General features: G+C 45.9%; 1 protein-coding gene across 1 annotated transcript in view; it reads right to left on the bottom strand.

Moving 5' to 3' along the window:
* Positions 1-23,977, bottom strand: part of LOC119443984 (monocarboxylate transporter 12-B-like) — a 90,763-nt gene that overhangs the window by 21,910 nt on the left and 44,876 nt on the right. Inside the window, exons 2-3 of the mRNA XM_037708530.2 lie at positions 7,724-7,957; positions 4,300-4,443 (exon numbers count right to left, since the gene is read on the bottom strand). Of these exons, the coding sequence (XP_037564458.2) occupies positions 4,300-4,443; positions 7,724-7,919 (340 nt within the window). The 5' untranslated portion in view covers positions 7,920-7,957. The remainder of the gene's footprint in view (positions 1-4,299; positions 4,444-7,723; positions 7,958-23,977) is intronic.

Consider the following 23,977-nt stretch of genomic DNA (forward strand, 5'->3'; position numbering starts at 1 on the left):
GCTCGCTCTTCATCAGTTGTTGCGTCATCTCACCGGCACAGCGTGCGTGGGGCGCGCCTACAGGTGGAGGATGGGGTGCGCTTCTTCTAAAAGTGTGTGCAAGAGTAAAAAAAAACATAAAAAACATTGTTTTCGTACATACGCTGTTGTGTACAGTACCGCGAGTGTCCATGCAAAATACCTTAAAATTGCACGGTAATAATATACACAAATGTAATCAAAGTATGTTGTTTATTTTCGTTATTAGTACAGTGGGTATGGCATCTACCACTTGGACGGCATCAGAACGGACATGGTTTCTGTCATTCCGAAAATGAACCAGCCGGATAAAAAGATGAATAAAAACTGTTTTCGCATACTATTCCGTCGTGGCAACTGAAGTTCAGAATGTGGAACGTAGTTCGTAGGAGAAGTGCAAATATAGAGGGGCTAAGTAGGTAGGTAAAAGGGTTTTTTGTCCAGCAAGTTAATAGCGCAAGTTAATAGTTAATAGGCTTCTCCCTGCCTTGTCGTCTAGACGCGTCCAGAGAGAACTTCTCCAGAGAGGGCGAAACATATTTATTTAACGTACATTTAGTTATGTAGGTGGGGATCCTCAAAACCACAAGCTAGTGATTCCTACTGTCATAAGCTCTGCATCCTGTCTATGACCTCGCTCTTAGTCACCATATTCCGCATCCCGGTGGCCTTGGCAGGTGTGAGTGGGCTCGTCTACACCGTATTCGGCGAAATTTCGTGAGTACAATATACTACTCATTTATTATTAAACGGCTAATATCCCTTCTGTACCTTGCGTGCCACGTACCGGAGGACTTAGCCCACTTAATGTGGTCTTGCAGCTTATTCACATCAGAAGACAACGCCATAATATTCGCTTTGTATATACAACACAAACACAAACCGGCTAAATACTTACGACCTGCGCAGCCTGGGCGTCCGGCACCGCGCAGGTACCCGTATCCTTACAAAAAGTATTCATAAACAATCGCTTTTCTAGCCAACCTCAAGTGTTATCAGGCGTAACTAATGGTTCTGTCGTTGATCGTCTCCTGTCGCTAATATACATTAATGACCTGCCCCCATATTGCTCCGCGAGCTCCACAACATCCTACAATGGTGCGATGACTGGCTAATGTTCCTTGAATGCTAATAAATGCAATTTTGTTTCCTTCACTCCGCGTATAAACCCGCTTAACATCTCTTAGAATATTGCTCATTTACCTTTTGAATCGCTTAGTAGTTATAAATACCACGCAGTGACTCTAACGAACAATTCTCTCTTGGAATGCACACGTTGCTAAAATCACGTCATCAGCTAATAAAAGATCGTAAAACGCAATTTGCTAACACACCGAAACATGTAAAATTACGGGCGTATAAATCATTAGTCAGAGCTGAGTTAGAGTACGCATCCCCGACCTTGAACCCACCCGAAGTATGTATCACAAACATCCGAAATCGTGCCGAAATTTAACAACCAGCCATCACTTGTGCTTTTGGTCAACCATACGAAGACATTCTCCAGTTTCCGAAGTGCTCCCCTCCTGCGTCTGCAGCGGAATGCCCGCCATCTACTTTGGCCGTGCCCTGAGGCAAAGACAGTTCGCGAAAATTTACCTAAATATATAGTCTGAGGAACTCCTGTATTCTCAAAGATTCCGCGCCAGGACGACAAAGTTGTGGCTCGGGGTCGTGATGATGATATGCACAGATGAGGCAGATGAGATGCGAATATTGTGCTCACAAAATTCGAAATTAAACAATGATCAAGCTGAATACTATGAAAGATGGATTATAGGCAAGAAATTTTATAAGTGACTATGTCAGCATCGCCATGAAATGGGCCTGCATGCTTAAATTTAGTTTCATATTGACCTTATGAAACGTGGCAAACCAAGCGAAAAAAAGCTTTTCCTTCATGGTTTGTATTCATATGACATCAGCGTTTGATTCCTGAAAGCCCGCTGCAACTTATCACCCCTACCTTTCCGTCGGCGCGTTGCAACACTGGTTCTATTTCATAAGTTTTTCACCAACCACTTAATCGCGCGCCTTACATCATTCCTGCAGCTCACATATCTCGTCACACTGGTCATGAACTACAAGTTTCTCGCCCACGCGCCTGTAATAAAACATTTCTGCTTCATTTTTTCTCAAAGGAGCCAAAGACTGGAACGGCCTTTCTCAATACGTTGCTGCTGTCACCTGCCCTTCAAGCGTCATGCAAAGCCTAGCAAATAACTTTACACTATAGATCATCGTGGCAATTATGCAATCTGCACAAACTCACCCCTTATGTAATAGCCCCGCGTGGGTTCTTAAGCAAAGAAAAATAAATGAATGTATTTTTATTATCTTGTATGCTGCATGTTCTGATGTGTTTTGTATATGCTGTGCATCTGTGACGTGGTTTTTGTGTGTCATTTCTTTTCTCGCCATTATTTCTCAGCTAGAGTAGCCTGCGAGGCGCGTATCCTGGCGTATACATCCAGGATGCATTAAAGACCTTCTTTTACAGCGGAGGTGGTTATGCGGACCCTGTGCCGTCGTTGTCAGAGTTCGCTAAAAAAGGGCCACGTGACCTAGCGGGAGAGGAGAGGAAAAGAGCTCAATAGGAGCAAATGGGTTGGAGTGATTCTCTTCCCCCTGTCAGAATGCTATCAGAGGGTGCAGAAAGGGGAGGGGGTTGACGTAAGTCGCACCGTCCAATACTCGCGTTAGAGGGGGAGAGCGCGAGGCGCGCCAACCAATGGCGTTGTAGGAAAAAAGTAGGTCAACGGAGGAATGGGGTGTGAGAGGAGTTGGCGTTAGCGTTGCTATCTATGGAACTTTGGATTAGTGGTTCCGGACATTCCATCCGAGCTACAACTATGAGAAGACCACGAGTAGGGCGTACTCCTGAGGAAGAAGTTGCCTAGCGCGAGCGTCAGCGAGAGTTGACTCATGATCCGGCTCGTCACTTGCTCTCATTACTGGCGCGCAAAAAAAGGGGCGGCGCAACTTGCACGCGAAAAAAAAAAAGCACTGGCAGAACGCACAGAGAAACCTCACGCGAAAAAGAAAACTGACTGAGAGAACCGCAGTCAGTTTTCTTTTTCGCGTGAGGTTTCTCTGTGCGTTCTGCCGTGCTTTTTTTTTAATGACACCAGATTTAGTGACATCACACAACACTACAAATTGCAAAGGTGCATTTTCCCACCGCCTCACCAAAAGCTCAGCAAAAAGCAGTCTGTCGAATGGCGGCAATTACAGACCAGAACTTATCCGAACCCGGCGATCTCACATCTCATTTACCCAGACATGTGCAAGACAGATAAATGCAAAAACTGTGGTTGTAGAGTCAATCTGGAACATATGCTATGGGAATGTCGAGGCATAAAAAACAATAATGGGGATGCAGCCTCTCGCGATCACCTCCGCGTGCGCTGGGAGACTGTGTTGCTCAGCTCTGCCCTTGACGATCAACTTTGGGCTGTCCAGCGGGCCGAGGAAGTCGCCAGGGCTCAAGAGCTCCTGGCCGTCACCTAGGCGGGACCATTTGCCCGTCCCACAAACGCAGGGCCTTTAAATAAAGCTATTTGACTGACTGACTGACGGAGAGAACCGCAAAAAAGCACTCCTAAAGGGTGGTCACCACGCGAGGCACACAAAAGCGGAAACGAGGTGAAATAATGGTGAAACAAAGGCCTACAATATAGACTGCTTGCGAAGCTTGACTTGCATGAAGTAACACACGGTGTAACGCAGCTTCGCAGTTCGACCATATTCATGGAGTGGAAGGGGCGGTGATTTTTTTTTCTTTGTTACACATGAGACAAGGCTATGACATGTCGTCGCGTGTCGCCTGGACTCCAACGTCACAGCTCCAACGAGATATCAGACATGTATAAGTACCTACTTTTGCACACATGTAAATATTCGCATACGCATAGAAATTCCTTCCTGGGTTACGGAGTTGGCAGATGGAGCCGCCACGGCCGCGAAGGTCTCGTGACCGCCTGACCAAAAGTGGACTCTCACAGACTGAACTTAAGCTCCGTGTATAGGTGCTAAATAAATGTTATTCCTCCTCGTCCTCCTTCCTGCGAATTATAGGAATAAAGATTTGGCGCTGAGCCGTGCTCCCTCAAGGGCTGCAGAAGATAGCGCCAACCTTTCCCTTTCCCTCAAGAACCACTTATCATCATCATATCCCGAGCTCCTTTCCCTCTCTTTTCACATATCCAAGCTTTAATGTAGGGTTCGGCAGTATTCGCTCTGCTATGTAGGAGCAGAGCGTACAAATGTGCGCATACATACCGTAGAGCACGCCGAATGTAAACGTCATCCATGAAATGTTTGGAGCGAAGGCGGAAGCCACGAGACCAAGTGAAGCCAGGAAGCCTCCCGCAAGGGTGATGTGGTAGACGGACACCTTATCTTGCAGCTGGCTGACCACTAAGCCTGCAAAGATACCGAACGACGACGTTAGCGCGAGGAGTTGCTATAGGGCTCGCATAACTTAGAAAAAAAAACAACATTCTGACTCACATTACAATTAGTCAACTTACTCAACAGGACACTTGTATTATGTCGACAACCCTGTGCTGAAGTCAGGCGACGCTGGCTTTCGGCCACCAGTGTTAGGCACAGACACGAGCGGGCCCCAGTAACCGGTTGCTTGTCCCTTCGCGTGCATTTTTTTTTCAATTGCAAAGCAGCATTCCTTCGCTGAAATTCCACACGCTAATCTTCATCTGCGTGTTGCCATGCAAGCAGTTTTTGTACGCAGACCCAGTTCTGACCATTAAGTACGGTGTTCAATGCACCATGTTCACCTGGGAAATCGGCCGCTTTGTGACTTTGCCAACCGTAACATTGGCAACAGTAAAATTCAATGTCACGCATTTAAACGCAGCAGCTTTGATTCATCTATCCTAAAGCTTGTTTAAACGAATATTTACCGCGTTTATCACACTAAAGAGCTACCGGTTCGTTGTCGTAATGAGCTGCGTCACTCGCCTAAATTCGTGTAGGCAAACAGTAATCTCATTTCTTGAGCCGAGGATGATATGACGGGACAACGGATGCCGCGGGAAGGTGAGTCGGTCAGTGTGGCCGAATACTCTAGCATTTGCGAGACCACTTTGGCCGTGGTGGAAAATGATCGCTCGGAATTGCTGCACCAGTGCACAAAATATCACAGCGTACCCCGCTTCATGATTTGCTTCCCTATTTTTCGTTTAGTTTGCTACGATGGAATCCAAAATGACGTAAACCTTGACAAAGCTTGTATCTCCTGTACAGTTTACGCCGTTGCCGCTTTCGCCTTGTAGCCATCAACGATGCCTCCGTGGGGCAGATGCCGGAACATGCCAAGGTTCTCTAGTCTGTTTTTTTAATGCGATAGTTCTCCTACTCCTGGTAAAAACCCAGAAAACGCCTGGGTCTTTAAATCTTACCTTCTAGCTCAGCCAAGGTAAAACCGGGACTTAACCTGCCACTACCGGTGGCTGCTGTACGCCGCGTGGGTGCCCATGTCTTCAAAGCGATCTGCGATGTGGACAAAGTGCGCGGTCGCGCGGGCCACATCTTCAAAGCGATCTACGATGTGCACCGAATATTGCTAGATTCGTATCTGTGCTTTCGACGCTTAGTTCGCGTTGAAGCGAGACGCAGCATGAAGCTCAATTCGCTCGCCGCTGCTGTCGCGCCGAGCAGCTCTGTGTTGCCTTGTGGTGCAATGGTAGATGTGGTAGTTGCTGACGGCGCCAAGCAGCGTCTGTTGGTTTAACCTTCTTTAACTTGCTTTAACTGCGTTGAACCAAGACAAATTAGTTTAACTCAGGTATGCCTCGTTCAGGTTGTTATTTAAAGAAAATTTTATTCTTACGTATCTGTGGAATAATGAATTCTGCCTCCCATATGTCCCTGCTCGATCACTGCAGTCCACTAGATGATGTCATTTTGCCCAGAGTGCCGACTAGATATGGTGAACGCCTTCGTGCTTTATATGTGCCAAGTGTTCTGAATGACCTCTGAACTCGTATTTTCTCTTTAGGCAGCCGAAAAGACGTTAAGTCTGTTACTCTTGTTTTGTATGCTTGATTTTTTTCTTTCTTGTGTTTTTCCTAGTCCAATTATTTTCATGATGTGAACCGACAGTGGCACATGCTCTGACATGTCCCTTGCTGCCGTGAACTGCCCCACAAGCCATTTGTTGGCTTCGGCAGGCCCATATTTGTGCCCTGTAAACTTGCAAATAAAGAATTTATTATTATTATAATAATTATTATTCCCCTTATATACAGTCGGGGGAAATCAGGACTGCGTTCGTAGTACCCTGGTATGGGGTGAACACGGTGTGTCTATTAGGGGTACCAGAGCAAACTCATTGCGGCCTGTAGCAGAGCGTGCGCGACCCAAGGAATTCTTACGCACATCCTGCACCCACCCACTTGACTACCCTTCTCAGTTGTGGCGGGAACCCAATGGGCACATGGCGTTGTCGACATTAGCAAAAATCTTGATTAAGAAAAAGTTCTTTCATAGGTTACAGACTAGCAAAAACTGATTACTTGGTGTGCTAACCCACCAGGCTTAACGATACATGTTGTAAACGTTGGGAAGACGCAAAGTGCTCCTTCGGAGGCAGCAAGACTTCGAAATTGGTGATTTTTTTTCATTCAGCAAAACAGTCTGATTTCAAGGTCAATAATAATTTGCAGCTAAAATGAAAGGTACTTCTCCCTGGCGGAAGACACTGAAAATGTATTGCAATTCGATTCTAAACAATTTATGGCAGTTGGGTTGGCTTCCGAAATTAATTGGTTCAGTCATTGAAAGTTCCTAAGCGATGAAACATTCCCAAGAATAAAGTCACTGCCACATAAGAAACCCAATTTTGGTTTACTGCTATGAGTGTTATATTTCAGATTAAGAAAAAGGGAAGAGAAATGCTGCGAGCTTCCCCGAATTAAGGCAGAGTCGGTTTCCTGGTCCATGTGAGATCGCTAAGGGCCTCACATAGAACGCATTCGTGGAAATAAATGTTGTAGGTTTTAGAAGGCATGTATATGGAAATGCAATCTACCCTTCTTTCAGCTGTATTGCTGTGTAAGGTTGAGAAATGTGCAAGTGCCTAAACAAGAACACGTGTGGTTGAATTGCCTACACAGAAATACCGAAAGATAAACAACAGGGCAAATTATAAAGTGAAAAATTAAGCAGTCGCTTAAAATTACCTAAGACAAAAATGACTTCGTGGGGGAGTTGGTTGTATGAGGATTTCGGGAACAGAACAGACTCACGCCTTGGGATGCTTCTGCGTTCCCGTGTTCTGCTTGTTTAGCCTGCACTATTTGCAGTAAGATGGTATTTAAGTAGGAATTTGTTATTGAATAAGTAATGCATGTCATGATGTATACAGTAACACCGACTCTATACAGAATGGTCTGCACTGAACATGCGCCGGTTTGAATCGTACTTTTCTGGGTTTTTTTCACCTATATTATTGCAAGAAGTTTCCATGCAAGTCTTATTACGGAAGAACGGAAGAAGCGATGTGGGGAAGATAGACAACCAATGCGCGTAGAACATACGAACGTGAGCCTTCACAAAAACCTTTTCGGGGTGAGGGAGCAGCAGTCACGTGATTTCAATATTTACTCACGAAGCACACGATCGTTACCGACATGCACGGATTGCTATGCGAATTTTTTCTACATTGCAACTGATGCCTTACACATAAGGGTTGCAGCGATGACCAAACCACTCGAAGGCCAGGCTGCCTGACCGTGTGTGATCCCGTACTTTTGCGTGAAGAGCACGTAGAAAAAGCCGTAGCATGAGCTGTTCATGCACCAATAAGAAGGCGGACAAGGACGAGGCGAACGGTACGCTCCAGCATCTGTCCAGCGGAACTCGCCGGCGCTGGACATCCGGTGACGGTCGTGGGGAGTCAAGCAAGGCCATTTCTCTGCACGGAAATGCAATAAAAACAAAAACAAAAGGAAGTTGTGATACAAAACATAACCTGAGTGAATGTTTCAATAATGGTTATTGTGAGCGACTGGCGAAAGCGCGCGAAGATTTGTAACGGCATCTGACCTTGGTAATAGTAATGAATTCTGTGGGCTGTCTCAAGAGCTGGCCGAGTAGTGTCATCGGCAGGCTCGTTGCCAATGACGCCGCAGTGACTAAGCAACCATTGACATGTGACGTGCACGATGCGCTCGTCCATAGCATGGATCAGCTCTCTTATGTCGAACACCAGTTGCTCGCTCGGATCGCGCCGCAGTGCTGATAGTAAAGACCGAACGTTATGCGTTCGAGTCGCTAAATATGGACCGTCTTCAAGGTTGTCATGCAGGGGCGAGACGACTAGCTACGCGAAGCTGTGCAATTTCCACAGCCTTCGATATCATCCAGTGCCACATCCGGGAATTGACGGTGGTGGACCTCGCTGGAAAACAGGATGGCTCTGGCCAATTCCTGCAGGGTCATTCAGCTATCAGTATTGATTTGACCTTGTTCGGTGCACTTACTTTGCAAAAGGAAAGGAACTGACATAGTTGTTTAGGAGCAGGAGATGGCAAATTTTTTTCTGATTTCTGCTACGATGAGGTACACTCCTGGTTGAACTTCGCACTAAGGAGGAATTCTTCGTTTAGTTGCATAAGTGAAATCTTAAGGAAGGATGGCGGAATAATACTGGATCATAGAACAAAAACAAGTATCACAATCTTCCTCAAGACGAGAATGAATATGCTTAACAGTTGAAAAGAAGAAACTCATAACTATCGAGTGGGCTATATGCGTGCCTCGTTTTTCTGAAAAAAAAAAACAGTTGATACTTTGCGCTCGCGTTTCGTGTGTTGTGTTCTCGCTTAATTCCTTTCTCTTCGTCGGTTTGAACAACAGTTTTCATTACATTTAACCAACTAGCCCACTGCGGAATTTTTCTTCGTTATAATTGTCTGGCAAGGTTCGGCTAAAAATACTGTCTCGTTGTCTGTTAAGTTTCTTCATATCTGTTCCTTTTGGAATAGTGATAGGTGTGCATCAAGGCAATTTGATCTTTTACTGACTGATCTTTTGCTGAAACCTTTACTGACGCATTCTGCCGGCAGATATTTGTTTGTTCAGGTCTGGCCTGGTGGTGTCCCCTGTTTATCATTTCAGCAATAAAGCTCAGTCTATAGCTGATTTTTGTTCTACAGGCGATTTTATACACAAAATAATGGTATAAACTTTTGTTTCCCCTGCTTGGTCTCTCTTAATATGGCTGGGAATTCAATCCCTTGGGGCGCTTTTATTGCCATATATAATCTTATCTCTGAAACAAAACGACAATCATAGTAATTTTAGTGAAAGTGTTCTTAAACTTATAATAGATCTAAATTGTTTATTTCAATATATTTCATTGTCATGCAACTTGTAATTGTGTTCAACCTACCATTTTTGTTAATAGTCTAATAAAATATTAGGCGATTACTCGCACCCATAACTTTCAATAGCACATTTAAATTTAAATATTCAATAAATATTTTTATAAACTTTATCCTAATGCCATTTGAGTACTGGCCAACAGCAATGTGCTTATGCTTCAATTCGGAACAGGACAAGCAATAATAGAGAGTGTCATTAGCTATCACGAAAATTTCCAAGGAGGTAGCAACACATATGCAAGTTAACTGCAGAAACTTGCAGGTCGGCTCTTACTCTATAAAAAAAGTGCTATTTACTTAAAGCCCTAATAGCAATAACACAACCAACATTTGGTTCAAGTTCAAATGGAAGTATCAGCGTTGCTAATGTATAGAAACCACGTGGACACATTCACGCAGGTAGCTGCTCGGTACATTGTTATCAATCTTATATGCCGTAAGAAGAGCACAAAAGGGTGTGGTTGATGCACCGAGTAGAAATGTACCAAAGTACGCTTTTTCGCTTTTTTTTATTTAGAAAGGGACAATGTCTGGGCAGGGAAAGGACTTGCACCCAATGTGCCAATTCCTCGGTGCAAGCACTAGAGCGACGAGCCTGCTTTTACTTATCGTGCTTAGCAGGAAACGCTGGAGTAGCTACGTGAGTAGTGCGGTCCTGGATGTCTCACTCCGCGCCTTTCGTTGTGCAACTGTATTTGATCCGCGACGCTTTCTTCAGCATATCCACTTACTGATTATATTGCAACCGCAACTTGTTGACGTTAGATTTTGTCAAATCACGCATTATTTGAGTGATTTGCGCTTCCAGTAGCCACGTATTTTGTTATGAACATGAACGCAAGTGGTGATCAGCTTGCGCGAGCCCAAGCTGGTCACATAATTGTGTTACTCCACTCGGTGTGTGATGAACAGCAGCTCTATGGTAAGTAGGCCATATTTGCGACGGCTTCAAGTACTATATATACAGGACGTCATATTTTGCGACATGAAAGTATGTGACTTGATGTGTCGTACTATAAGATCTAATAGTTGATACGTGAAAGTGACGTTAATGAACCCCAGGTGGGTTAACCCCAGGTTGGGTTACTGAACCGCAAAATTTATCCAGAGTCCCCCACTACGGAGTGCTTCATCATGATATCAAGGTTTTGGCACGTAAACTCCAGAATTTATTTTAATATCTGAAAGACCTAATTGCATGGCGGGTGCCCATGTCTCATATGTGACGGGTTAATTTTGGTTGCAAATGCGAGCAGTGAGGAAAGTCCCTCTGGCCTTCCTAGCGTTATCTGATGTGCGTGAAATGAAGTATAATTAAGCCTTCCACGTCATTGGACGAGCAGGAAAAAAAGAAGCTAGGCGTGAACCGCGTTTCTTAAGTCATGGGTGTTTGGCTGTGGGTATGAAGGAGACCATTCCTAATCCTGTGTTTGCTTTGTAAATGTTTCCGCGTTTCGGTCATTTGTATTCTTTCAACAATAGATGCTGAAGATGCGGCTTTACTTGAGGAGCCAAACACCACTGAGAACGTGAAAACTTTCGTGCTTTAGGTGAACACTATAGAGTTATTTCTCTAAAGCTGGCATGCTATCGGAATTCACCAAACATATCTACCACCTAGCCTTCAGCCCTCCGATTCTTTGTGCTGCATTCATGCCATGAACCCATTCACACGCCCTTGGCCCAACCGCTATAATAATTCACCAAAGCAAATACACACCACACAGAACACCACTCCTTTTTGGGTAACTGAAGAAAACCTGCATATTCAGCCTGATATGGCTCCTGTAACGTGCCTGACGACCGCACAAGCTTGGCAAATGAAAAAAAAATTATTGGCGCAACACCAAGACGAGCAAAGTCAGCACGGTGTATTGTGAATGAAACACGAGTAAACGATATTGAACAGCGTTAGCCTTCTCCTACGGAGGACGCTAGGCCTGTCGACGACATCATCCTCGGATAGTGCTTCGCTCACGGAATCGCCAGATGCCCTACCTTCCGCAAGTGAGCCCATTTTCTGGATTTCGCGAGTTTTTTGCCTGACCACGCCGCTACGCCTAACGCCGGAGCTGAGACGCAATCCTGGAACTTAGCCCCATTCCCATCGGCGCCGGCCTCTTGCCGCCGCGTGCGGCTGCCTGCCACGTGCTGCCACGTGCCGTATGCACCCACGTGCAGTCGGAGATGCCTCACTCACTGATAATGGACCTTGCCCCGCATGCCCCCAAAACAGAGGAAGCCAATATAATGGACACTCAGCAAAACGAGAATGCTGCTGAAGACGGCTGGACGTTAATTCCATACAAAAAGAAGAATCTTACCATCCCACTGCACACTACGGCGCTCCACACAGTTGTGATTCGACCGCAGAGAGACGTGCACCTCCCTCAACACAAATTTCATCACGTCTCACATGCCTTACGACAACAAGCCTGCCTCGCACCACACGAAGCCCTCGGTCTTTCGCTTCATATCAAGCCACGAAGCAATATAATCGTGATAAAGAACCCAGCTTCAATAGCAGCGGAGAAAATAGGTGCCTTGTCCTCACTCCTGCTTTGTGGCGACCACGCACATTGTCAAAGCATACATAACCGCACCGAGCAACTCTTGCAGGGGGGTTATCCACGGAGTGGGAGCCGGCGGACCTTCGGAGCACCTGATGCAGAACTTGGACACCTTTGGTCGCACCATACTAGCCGCCCAGATGATGGGTGGAACAGAGACTGCTATTATTACATTTTAAGGAAGCATCGTACCCAAGAAAGTCCTTTATCATCGAACTCTGTTCCAATGTTTGCCCCACCACCCCAAAGCCCAGTTCTGTTTGGCAGCAGCAGCGGCGGCAGCACGGACTGTCAATAACCCTGAGGCACCTTGCCATTTCCGCGCAGGTCTGTTGCTTTTTGCTTGCCACTCTTGTTTAGCGTATGTTAGTCTCTCTGCTGCTGCTCTACTGCTCATTGTATTGCTGAGAATGAGTCGAAATCAGAATGATTGCTGTTTTGATTGTGGTATTCCGGTTGTGGTTGATGATCGCGCCCTGTATCAGGAGTGTACATGTGTATACCATCTGGGAAGCGGCTCTGGCGTTTCGGAGAAAACATTTAGGTCTAGAGGCGAGTCTTCTCGTAAGCAATGGCGATGCCAGTTTTGCAGAGGCGTGAAACAAAAACTGACTGCAAGCAATGGCAATGGAGTTGCCATTGCGGAACTTCAGGTTCAAGTGGGAGATCTAGTCTGAATCGAAATGACAAAGAAATAAAGGACATTAAGTGCCGAATTGAGGAAGGTAGGGAATGCCAGTGCAATGAAGAGCTCACAGATTTTAAACGGGACATCGACGAACTTGAATGGCAGAATAGAAAACTTAACCTTGAATTTCATGGCATTCCGAAAACAGATCATGAGGTCTTGCTTGAAAAGGTGAATGCAGTTGCTTCGACTCTCGAGCTACTACCGTTAGCGGAGTGTCACGTCACTGCCATGCATCGTTTGCCGGCGAGGTCGGACAGGGTACCCGGCATCATTGTCCGTTTTTGCCGGCAATCAGTTCGGAATAAGTGGCTCGAGAGGCGCAGGCAACTGAGGTCACAGGACTCTACGGTTTACATTCAAGAAAACTTAACAAAGCAGGCAAGATGTCTTCTGTGGGAAACTAAGCAGTGGGCTCATGAGAGGAAATTTTCTTTTGTTTCTTTCAATAACGGCAAAGTACTTGTAAGGCGGAAAGAGGGTGACCGAGCTATCGCATTCCGGTCTAAGAACGACCTGGCATCTATTACTTAAGGTCGATCTCACCGCGGTTAAATAGTTGCTCCATCATCATGGCGATCACACCTGATGAACTACAAAACCATGTGAAGAATGAGTACCTATCCGGGCTAAAGTTTTTTCTTATGAACGCTCAATCCACAAATAATAAGCACGCATCTATCGAAATATTTTTTGCACAGCTTGGTTTCCGGTTTGATGCTATCATGATAACGGAAACGTGTTACACTGATGACAACGTATTCACGTTGACTGGCTACAATGTGTTTTCCTTAAATCACCCTTGTCGGCGGGGTGGCGGAATATCAATTTTGATAAATGAGACACTACACTGCGAACTACTTGATGACCTTACCTTCTCAGAAGCTGATTGCGAAGCATTGAGCATTTTAATGAACGACAAACTTATATCGTTGTTTATAGTCCACCCAACGGCTGTCCTTATACGTTCTTCAGCCATCTTGAAAAAATTTTTGATTACGGTAAGTCAAATAAGCTTAATACAGTATGCGGTGGCGATTTCAACATTCACTTGCTCACAAAGTGCTCAATGGCAAGTGAACTGGTTTGGCCATATGAAAGCTTTGGCCTAAGTAATGCAATTAATTCACCCACTACAATAACCACTCATTCTTGTCCGCTAATCGACTTCTTTCTTACGAGCTTTGAAGTGAACAATAAATATCTGGGACTATCTCATGTAATTTGAGTTATCACTTACCTATTTTTATGGCTATCAATGAACATGTAAAAAAAGTTGTCGCAGTTTCACCTGAAAGGCGAAGCATCAATTGCGATAGCAAATTTGTAGAGAGCTATACGGAGTAATGATATTAGCTTTATCAGCTGTATAAACTTGGACATGCAGCAGCATCGGCAACACGCAGAACTGTTGTCGACGCCATCGGCGTTTTGCCCGCGTTCGCTCAAAATGCGTGCGGCGTTGGTGACTGTTGCCGGAGCCTCTGATATAAATAGGCACTGCGTGCCGCAGCTAAACGTCGCCTCCCTTCCCTCCCCCTCCCCCACGGCCTCTCGCTCGTCGGAAGAAGGCGCGTTTGCTCTACATACATGGTGATTGTGAAGGAGAACAGAGACGCCTACTTCTGCAGCCCTTAAGCGAGCACGGCGCAGAACGCGCGTTTGTTCTCCGCCGTGCGTTCACTCCCCGTGAAAGACGCATCCTCGCGCCCTTTCACTCGCCCATACAGCGTTCGGCGCGCGGCGACGATTTCTTCTCCAAATGACGTCATACGGAACCTCACGGCGACGGCGACGGCGACGCCGACGGCAGAAATCTGCTTTTGAGTGTCCATATAATTGCTATCGCAATACAAAAAAGAGGGCATACATACTCATACAAAGCTTCACGTCTCGGAATCTAGATAACTTTCAGCGGAATCTATCAGTTATGTCCTGGGATGCGATTTTTGCAGCTGACAATGTTGATTCAGCCTTTCACATATTTCTACAGGAACTCAAGGAGGCTTACGATGTACATTTTCCATATAAAAAATTCCTACCATCTAGAAAAATTCGTAAACCATGGATCACGAAAGAATTGATAAGCAAAATTAAGGTTAAATATAAAATGTATGAGGTCTTTCTCGCCTCCTGTGACCCACAGTTATAAAAGAATTATAAAGCATACCGCAATAAGCTGAATAAAGAAATTAGGAATGCTAGGACTGCATATTTTAATAACACTTTTGCGCAAGCTGCAGACAACCCGTCACTCACCTGGAAAAAAGTAAATACAACATTTGGTAGCAATAAGGCTCTTAACGAACCTCTTGAGCTTAAGATTAATGGAAATTTAATAAACGGTAAAGAACTAGCAAATATTTGTAATGATTACTTTGTAGATATGAATCATCCCCCTATTGCCGATGCTAACACATGTCATCATAAAGAATCGTGCAAGCGTACAGTGTTCTTAAGCAGCATATCTGAGTGTGAGGTGTTCTCTCTAATCTCCGGTTTGAAAAATAGTACTGTCTGTGACTATTATAACATGCAGGTCCGTCCAATAAAATTTGTTGCAGATCTTATTGTGGGGCCACTCACACACATTCTTAATCTCTGCTTTGCCAGTGGTACTTTTCCAACGCAGTTACAAATCGCCAAGGTGGGGGTCCTTCACAAAAAAGGTGACCGGAATAATTTAAACAATTACAGGCCTATATCAATGTTGCCTGTGCTTTCAAAGGTTTAAGAAAAAGCTTTACTTTCTCGCTTGTCGTCTTTTAGAGATAAACATAACCTAATAACAAACGCACAATTTGGGTTTAGGCACTATCGGTCCACAGAGCTCTCCCTCCTCACACAGAAAGAGTTTATATTGAAGAACATTGAACGTAAAAATTTTAAATTACGTATCTTTATTGGTTTCATTAAAGCGTTTGATTCTTTGACCACAGTCTATATCTGCGCAAGCTACAATTATATGGCATACGTGGCTTAGCGCACAACATGATTCAGTCCTACATGAACAATCGTAGGCAGTGTGTGGCAATTCGTCATCACCTTTCGTCCGTGAAACCCATTTCTTGCGGCGTACCCCAAGGCAGTATTTTAGGACCTTACGTTTTCAATCTGTTCATTAATGATATCACACAGATTGATCCGGAATTAAAATTTGTAATATATGCGGACGATACAAGTTTATTCATTACGGATAGCAATTCCGTGGCACTATTCCGCCGAGGAAATTAAATTCTCTCCAAACTAGCGCTCTGGGCCTCAAGTAACGGACTAACTATAAATGTGAAGAAAACCAAGGCAATTGTATTCAGGTCAAAGGGCAAGCAACTTCCAGCAGATTTTTAACTCTTTTTAAATGACAACCTTATAGACATAGTCAGCAATTTCAAATCTTTAGGTGCGATATTCACGCAGACCGATTATACAATAACAAAGCTGTCACGAGTAACATGTTTACTTTATAGGAATAGAGATCTACTACCCATGAACATTAGGATGTTACTATATCACGTGCTTTTTCTTTCTACCATACAATACTGCTTTCTTGTATGGCGCAATACAACGTTATCGAATATAGGAAAACTCGCTCGTGCACAAAAAAGGATAATCAGAGTTACATGCAATGTGCCATGGTACACTGCAGCGACGTCTCTAATAAAAAAGTATGGTTTAGCCTCTATGGAAAACCTTTTATGATTATTGCCTCAGCAAAGCATTGTTAATTAAGAGAAAAACGGCATCACTTTTAACTTTCCTTGCTAAACTTACATTTCCAACTCACATATACAATACAAGAAATTGGGACTATACTGCAATGTGCCACTAAACTGTACTAATTATGGAGAGCAGATGCTCAGAAGTACAATCCCAAAAGTGTTAAATTACTTTAACGATCATGATATTGTGTTAGAAAATCAAAACGCACTAGAACTTAAGCGTCTTTTTTCATAGTTTGTTCCTTTGTCTCGTCTTTTTCCCTATATAATTGTTTTTATTCAGTTGAACAAAGCTCACAAATTTTCACTTTGCTTCAACATTGTATAAGCCAGCATGTAAGTTAACTTTTTTCTACTTTATACTTATATTGTACCTGTACTAGTTGCGCGAATCGCTTGTACATGCATTATTTCTTTGTTACTTTTTTGCGGAGCAAGAAGGCATGCGACCTTACGCACAGCTGTCACAGCCGACGACATCGGGAAAGGCTACACAGAGCCTGCAACGACCAGCCTCGAGCAAAAGCTCTGCGCGCAGCCCACAGACTGGGAAAATCGACGCACCCAAGGCGAATGGTAAGCCATGCACTCCTTTCATCCCACAACCCCCTTCGTTCAACACCCCAACCTCACAAGCACATTTTACTACTCCCATTTACGAAGCACCACAACACCAGCAACACATCGTACACACCCATTCCCACACGACACCTTCAACGCTAGAGTCTCGCTTGAACAAATCAAAGACCTTGTTAGCACGCTTTGAAAGCATAGAAAAGAAACCCGACCACCTCGCCGACATTGCCGAAAAACTTGCCTCAGCCTACGAACGTCAGGAAACGCGCCTGACCGTGTTAGAACAACGAGTAGACCTCATGCTTAAGCGCCTTCTCCCAGAAGAAGATATTAGCTGCGAAGACATGGACCACATATCTCAGTTGCAAAAGAGGCAACTTCCTCATGACACAATCGATACCTCCAGCACCCAGTATGAGACCGCAAATGCAAAGGTCGCTAAATCATGGCACAAGTAACTGACGGAAACTTTTGCGTTTGGTAGTGGAATTGCCGCGGTTTCAGTAACAAAAAAGCAATACTGACGCAATACTTCATAAAATCGAAATATCCCCCACATGTGTTACTTCTACAAGAGATATACAAAGAACACACCATCCCGGGACACAAAGATGCACACTCAGCGCTCAATGAACACCACTAGCCAATAATTTCAACGTACGTAAAACACATCATTAAACACTACACAGAAATACCACCAGACTGTTTAGAAAAGTATGCCCTAATATTACTACAGTATACCCGGAGAACTCACATTGACCTGTCAAGCTATACAATGTATACAATCCACAAAAATCCACGTACAACCTCTGTCACATCTTCAAGCACGCTAAACAAAAGATGAGAAGACACATGGCATTTACATCATAGAAGACTTTAATGCATCCAACACATCATGGGGATACAATCCGAATACGAAAACATACGAAAACGTGCACGTTGCTAGAAGACCACATAGACAAATTTCAGTACACAGTCCTCACACTCCGGGGGTAACAACTCTCACAGGGATGCACAATCAAGCTTCTACTACGCCGGACCTAGCTTTTCACAAAGGACAATTTGCTACGGGTTCTGAGAACAACCACGAAAACCTAACTAGCGGCAACGACATAATAAACATCACTGTACACATGACGCCTCGAAAACGCCACGCTACAGTCACCTTCACAAATTGGGACAAATTTCGCAAACTGAGGCAGAATATCACTCACGCTGGATCCCACTTATCCACGTGGGTTAAAGACCTCATAGAAACTGAGACCGTAGCTACAGACATGCACATAACTTCAGCGCCGGCAGACCGGCCGGACCCGCACCTCACACGCGGGTGGAAAAACACAAAAAGCGTTTGAGAAGCCTTATCCAAGCAACCGCATAACAATCAGCTTCGTAAAAGGGTAGTTGATATTGTTACGAAGAGTTTGAAGAAATAGATTTATTTACGGGAGATGGACGATCTTCAGAGCGTGATTGTTGTTGTTGTTGCCTCAATCCAGCCTCTCAAGCTCTTCGTTATCTTCGTCTTCTGTCTTTTTGTACCTGACTTTCGTATCCGTTACATTTCCCCGCAAGCCGACGAAGCCCGTGGGGCGAGTCAGGATGGACAAGCAGGGTACAAAGGCTTCAGGCGAGCAAAATGAGTCAGCGGAGTTCTGCTTGATCGCCGACCATTCCACAGGAGGCGAGCTATTAGGTAAGTGAGTTAGCTCAGGCGGTCCCCAACTACAAATGGGCCCGAATATTGGGACAAGCGCTTTTGGCACAATTCACGCTTGCGTTGCGGTGTCCAAAAAAAGGACCAAGTCACCTTTTTCGAATGATTCTTGCACGTGACGGTTGCCGTATCGCTCTTTCGAACGACTTTGCGAGGCCAGAGTACGAAGACGAGCTATTCGACGGGCTTCTTCGGTGAGACACAAAGTCTTAGATACAGAATCGTCATTGTGCAGAACGAAGGGTAAGAAAGTGTCCAGAGGGCTTCGTGATAACCTAGAATACATGACATAAAATTGGCTATACTTCGTGGTTTCGTGTTTCGCCGTGTTGTATGCGTAAGTGATAAAGGGCAGCACGTCTGCCCAGTTCTTATGATTGTAGAAGACGTACATGGCAAGCATGTTGGTCAGTGTTGTTTGGCCTTTCAACGAGACCATTGGTTTGTGGATGATACGGCGTGGAATGACGGAACTGTGAAGTACACAAACGAAGTAACTCTTCAATGGCATCAGCAGTGAACTGGCAACCACAGTCGCTGATGATGACAGGCGGTGGGCCATGACGAAGGACCACGGAGCGCAGCACGAAGACCGCCAGGCAAGCAGCGCTGAGAGAGGGTATGGCTGCAGTTTCTGCATACCGTGTAAGATGGTCCACGCAGACCAACTTGTTGGTTCCAACGGTTCTTGTTGTTGGATAACGGGAATGTACTCAAAAGGTCAATGCCTATTTGCTCGAACGGCGTAGTAGGCGGTGTCAATGTCCGAAGGGGACCGAGGGCTGTGGTGGTCGGTCGCTTGTGAAGCTTGCATGTTTCACAACTAGCTACAAAGCGCTTGATTGTTTCGTACATATTGGGCCAGTAAAAGCGCTCCTGCGTGCAGTATAGCGTTTGTACGCAGCCGAAATGGCCGGATGTAGCATCGTCATGCATGGCGCGTAGAACGTTGGAGCGGTCACTCTCGGGGACAACAAGCAGAAAACGCGCTCCATGCCTGTAGTAATTAGTTCTGTAGAGCAACTTATCACGCGCAGTAAAGTGAACACTGCCTTGAGAAGTACGGGCGGCGACAAAAAGCGGATCGAGGGTAAGATCATTCCGTTGTTCTCGCGGAAAGTCTGCCGCGTCAGGGAACGTACAAGTAACAGCAGCGAGACAATCGTCAAAATTCTCAGCATCGCAGTCGGTAGTTGCAAGAGAAATCCGAGCGAGGCAGTCTGCGTCAGCGTGACGCCGGCCACTCTTGTTCGATACCACAAAGTCGTATTCCTGGAGGCGCAGCGCCCAACGTGTGAGGCGACCAGAGGGATCACGCAAACCGACCAGCCAGCACAAAGAATGATGGTAGGTGATAATCTTGAATGGTCTACCTTAAAGATAACACCGAAACTTCTGTACGGTGAAAGAAGCTGCCAGGCATTCCTGTTCCGTAACCGTATAAATGCGTTCAGATTCGCTCAGGCAACGGTTGGCATATGCGACAACATGTTCTGAGCCGCTGTGACGTTGCACAAGCACCGTTCCTATCCCTATTCCACGAGCATCAGTGTGAACTTCAGTCGGGCAAGATGGATCGAAGTGACGCAAGAGGGATGCTGACGTCAGTATAAACTTCAATTGAGAGAATGATGCGTCACACTCTGGTGTCCAATTGAAGGTCGCATCTTGTCGCTAAATACTTGTCAATGGCAACCAGGGATGTCGGCAAACCGGGGAACAAAATGACGAAAATACGAACATAGGTCAATGAATGAGAGAAGTTCCCGTGCTGACTGCGGTGGCTTGAAAGAGCTCACCACTTCAATCTTACGAGGATCGGGTCTGACGCCATCCTTGTCGACGAAGTGGCCCAAGACTAGTGTTTGACGTTCAGCAAACCAACATTTTTCTTAGTTTAGAACCAGTCCAGCTTTTCCGATGCAGTCAAGAAAAGGCTGACGCGTAAGTTATGTTCTTCAAACGTGCGGCAAAAGATTACAACATCATCGAGGTGACACATGCATATCTCCTACTTTAGACCACGTAGTACTGTGTCCATGAATCCTTCGAAGGTGGCAGGACCATTGCTAAAGCCAAAAAAAAAAAACAAAACAGTAAATTCGAATAGGCCATCTGAAGTCACGAAAGCGGTGTTTTCCTTGTCGGCAGGGTCCATAGGTATTTGCCAATACCCCGATCGGAAATCAAGTGTTGAGAAGTAAGAAGCAGCGTGAAATCAATCAATGGCGTCATCGATTCGCGGTAGTGGATAGACATCCTTCTTTGTCACTGCGTTTAGACGTCTGTAATGCATGCACAAACTCCAGGAGCCATCTTCTTTTTTCGGACCAGGATTACTGGGGCTGCCCATGGACTAGACGATTCTTGAACGACACCTTTGTTCATCATCTCCTTGACTTGCTCTGCATAACTTTGCGCTCGGAGGATGACACTTGGTAGGGCTTCCGGAGGAGGGGGCGTGCTGAGCCGGTATCTATTGTGTGACGAGCACGGGACGACGGCTAATGAAGGGGTGTATCTCCATGCGTGAAGTCGAATGCAGCCTCATGCCTGGCAAGGACCTGTAACAGTGCTTGCCGTACAGGGAGCCTTGCTGATCATGCCAAGCATTAGCTCTTCAGAATGGCGATTATCGCAAGGAGAGCAAGCTGTAGAGACATCCGCAGTTAGTGCCGCTATTGAGCTACATGCGGCTTCATCGAAGAGAGCAATTATCATACCGCGAGGAAGGACAACCGGCATGGATGAGCAGTTCAGCGCCCACAATGTGGCGACTCCTTTCGTCATGCACACGACAGAGCAGAGCACAAGTATACTTTTTTAGCACAGTTTATGCGGAGAGGCCTAACTACAAGGTCAACACAATCAGCGTCAACAGTGGTTCCAGAAACACGAACGGGCGTCAGGCACCACGATGGTGCAATCACCTCATCAAGAACATTCAGTGTGTCTGTGTCCCTGTCTTCGCCACGCGAGCTTTGTTCGGGATGTGCTGATATAGATAGCTTGTTCAACGATTTTTCCCCACAACCACAGTTCATGGAAGCACCGCATTGTTTAAGAAAATCGATAACAACAATAACATCGTGCGAACAACGAGAAAGAACAAGAATTTCTGACAAAAAAACTTTCCCAGCGAACAAAAACTCACAGCACAAACACCAAGGGGATGAAGCCACTCGCCGCATAGTCCACGATATGTAATACTGTAGTTCCAAGAAAACATATTTTTGTGGTCTAGACGATTTTTGAAAGCGAGGCTCATCACAGACACAGTCGCCCCAGTATCAACTAATGCCGTGGTCGGTATTCCGTCAATCAACACATTTACTTTGTTTTTGTGCATCACAACACGCAGAGCTATTTCTTGCAAAGACCGTCCGGCGACCTCACCTCCATTGGCCGCGGATGCTAGTTTTCCAGAGGTGGTGAGGAAGAACGGCGCCCTGGGGACGGAGAGCAACGGGAACGGTTATCTGGTGGCGTCAAACTGCGCTCACATGCTGACGAATCGCTGCGTCTGGTCGCGTGCGAGCAGCGGTCCATTGGAAGCAAATTGGTCGTCCGCAAGTCATATGAAGTACAGGTTCCGGGTGGTGAGAACATCAGTGTTGCTCTTCGGGATTGACGGCCTTGGCGACAATACAGAAGTATATGGCCCGTGCAACCGCAGTTGTAGCCCACGGGAGGGTCGCGGTTGACAGCATCTTCCTCGAAGCGAGTGCTAAGCTGCTGCGGGCGGCGAGAAGGTTGGTTTTCATGTGGACAACGTGCCTTTGCTGCTCGCTGAAATCCGTTATATCGGTCATAAGTCCCGTCGTCGTAGTAGGGTCGGTGCTGTTCTTGTCGCGGCCTGACAGAAGTCACAGGGCCTCGGGGGTAAAAAGCGGCTATTCTCGTTGTGGCTGAGCGTCATAAGTAGGGCCTCTGTCGTAGAGACGTGGCTGCTGTCGGGGCGCGGGTTCATAATCCTCAATGCCCCTCGCCGCAGGATACGGGGAGAAGGATGGCACGTTTGGCTCGAAATCTGGTGGTAGGCGGACGCTATGAGTGCCTGGGTGTGTCACTTGCGCGTGCAGGCTGAGCTCTTCCCCAACTATTCGTCGGATCGTTGATGCAAGATCGTGGGGCTTGTTGCTCTCTGCGCTTGGATCTGTCGTGACATTGGCTAGCCTGCCAAACTTGGGCGTAATGCGCCTCGTTTTCAGTTGCTCGAAAGGGCGACAGTGACGAATGATGTCGGCGACGGAAGCCAGGGTGTCTTTTGCGATGAGGAAACTGTAAACATCCTCGGCAATACCATTTAGAATGGGGCCCACTTTGTCTTCCTCAGACATTACAGAATGTACCATCCTACACAGTTTTATTACTGCCTCAATGTTGGTCGTGCAGGTTTCGCCTGGCACTTGCGCGCGTTGCAGTAGCGTCTGTTCTGCCCTTTTCTGTTCTACCACACCAACGCAATATCCGTTAGAAAGAACACGATGTTCGAAAGCTGAGAATAGCTGTTCCACTTGTTGGAGGCACTCACCCGGTGATAATGGATGAGCCACTCCGCGACGTCTTCGTCCCGTCTTTTGGCGAAGCGACGCGCATCTCTCAGTGATTGAACGGAACTGGTCGGCGCAGCAATTGGGATGGACCGTTGTTCGTCCGCGTCGTAGGACATATTCAACTCTGGTGGATTCGGTGGGAGTCCAGCAAGGCGACGCCTCCGTCGAAGAACTTGTGGTTCAGCCTCCGTCTTCGGGTGTCTATTAGCCAACACCGTACACCATAACTGTTACGAAGAGTAGTGAAGAAATTATTTTATTTACAGGAAATGGACAATGATCGGAGCATGATCGTAGAGCAGTCCGGCCTCTCAAGCTCTTCGTTGTCGTGTTCTCTCTTTTTGTACCTGCCTTTCGTATCCGTTACAATATAACAATTCAAGCAATCAATCATGCCCGGGTGCTCTAATACACAAAATATAACCATATTTGCGGCAGCATCGCGAATATGTTAGACAAAAAACACGTAGCTTCGTTTGAGTGCCCTGCTCGGCACAAAGGAACACGTGATCCCTACCATAGAGAAACACGCCAGCACCCAAGGTATAAACAAATGTTTTGAGGAACTTCTGACCCTTTACATACCTGCCGCACATCAGTAAATGTGCACAGACTACATGGGCCCCCAAACGACAACATCGACGGCGACTTCACTATGACAGAACTAAACAAAACATTACTACAAAACAATAGGACCACGGCGTCGGGCCCTGACAGCATCAC

Source organism: Dermacentor silvarum, chromosome 3 (assembly GCF_013339745.2).
Source record: "Dermacentor silvarum isolate Dsil-2018 chromosome 3, BIME_Dsil_1.4, whole genome shotgun sequence".
Classification (NCBI taxonomy): Eukaryota; Metazoa; Arthropoda; class Arachnida; order Ixodida; family Ixodidae; genus Dermacentor; species Dermacentor silvarum.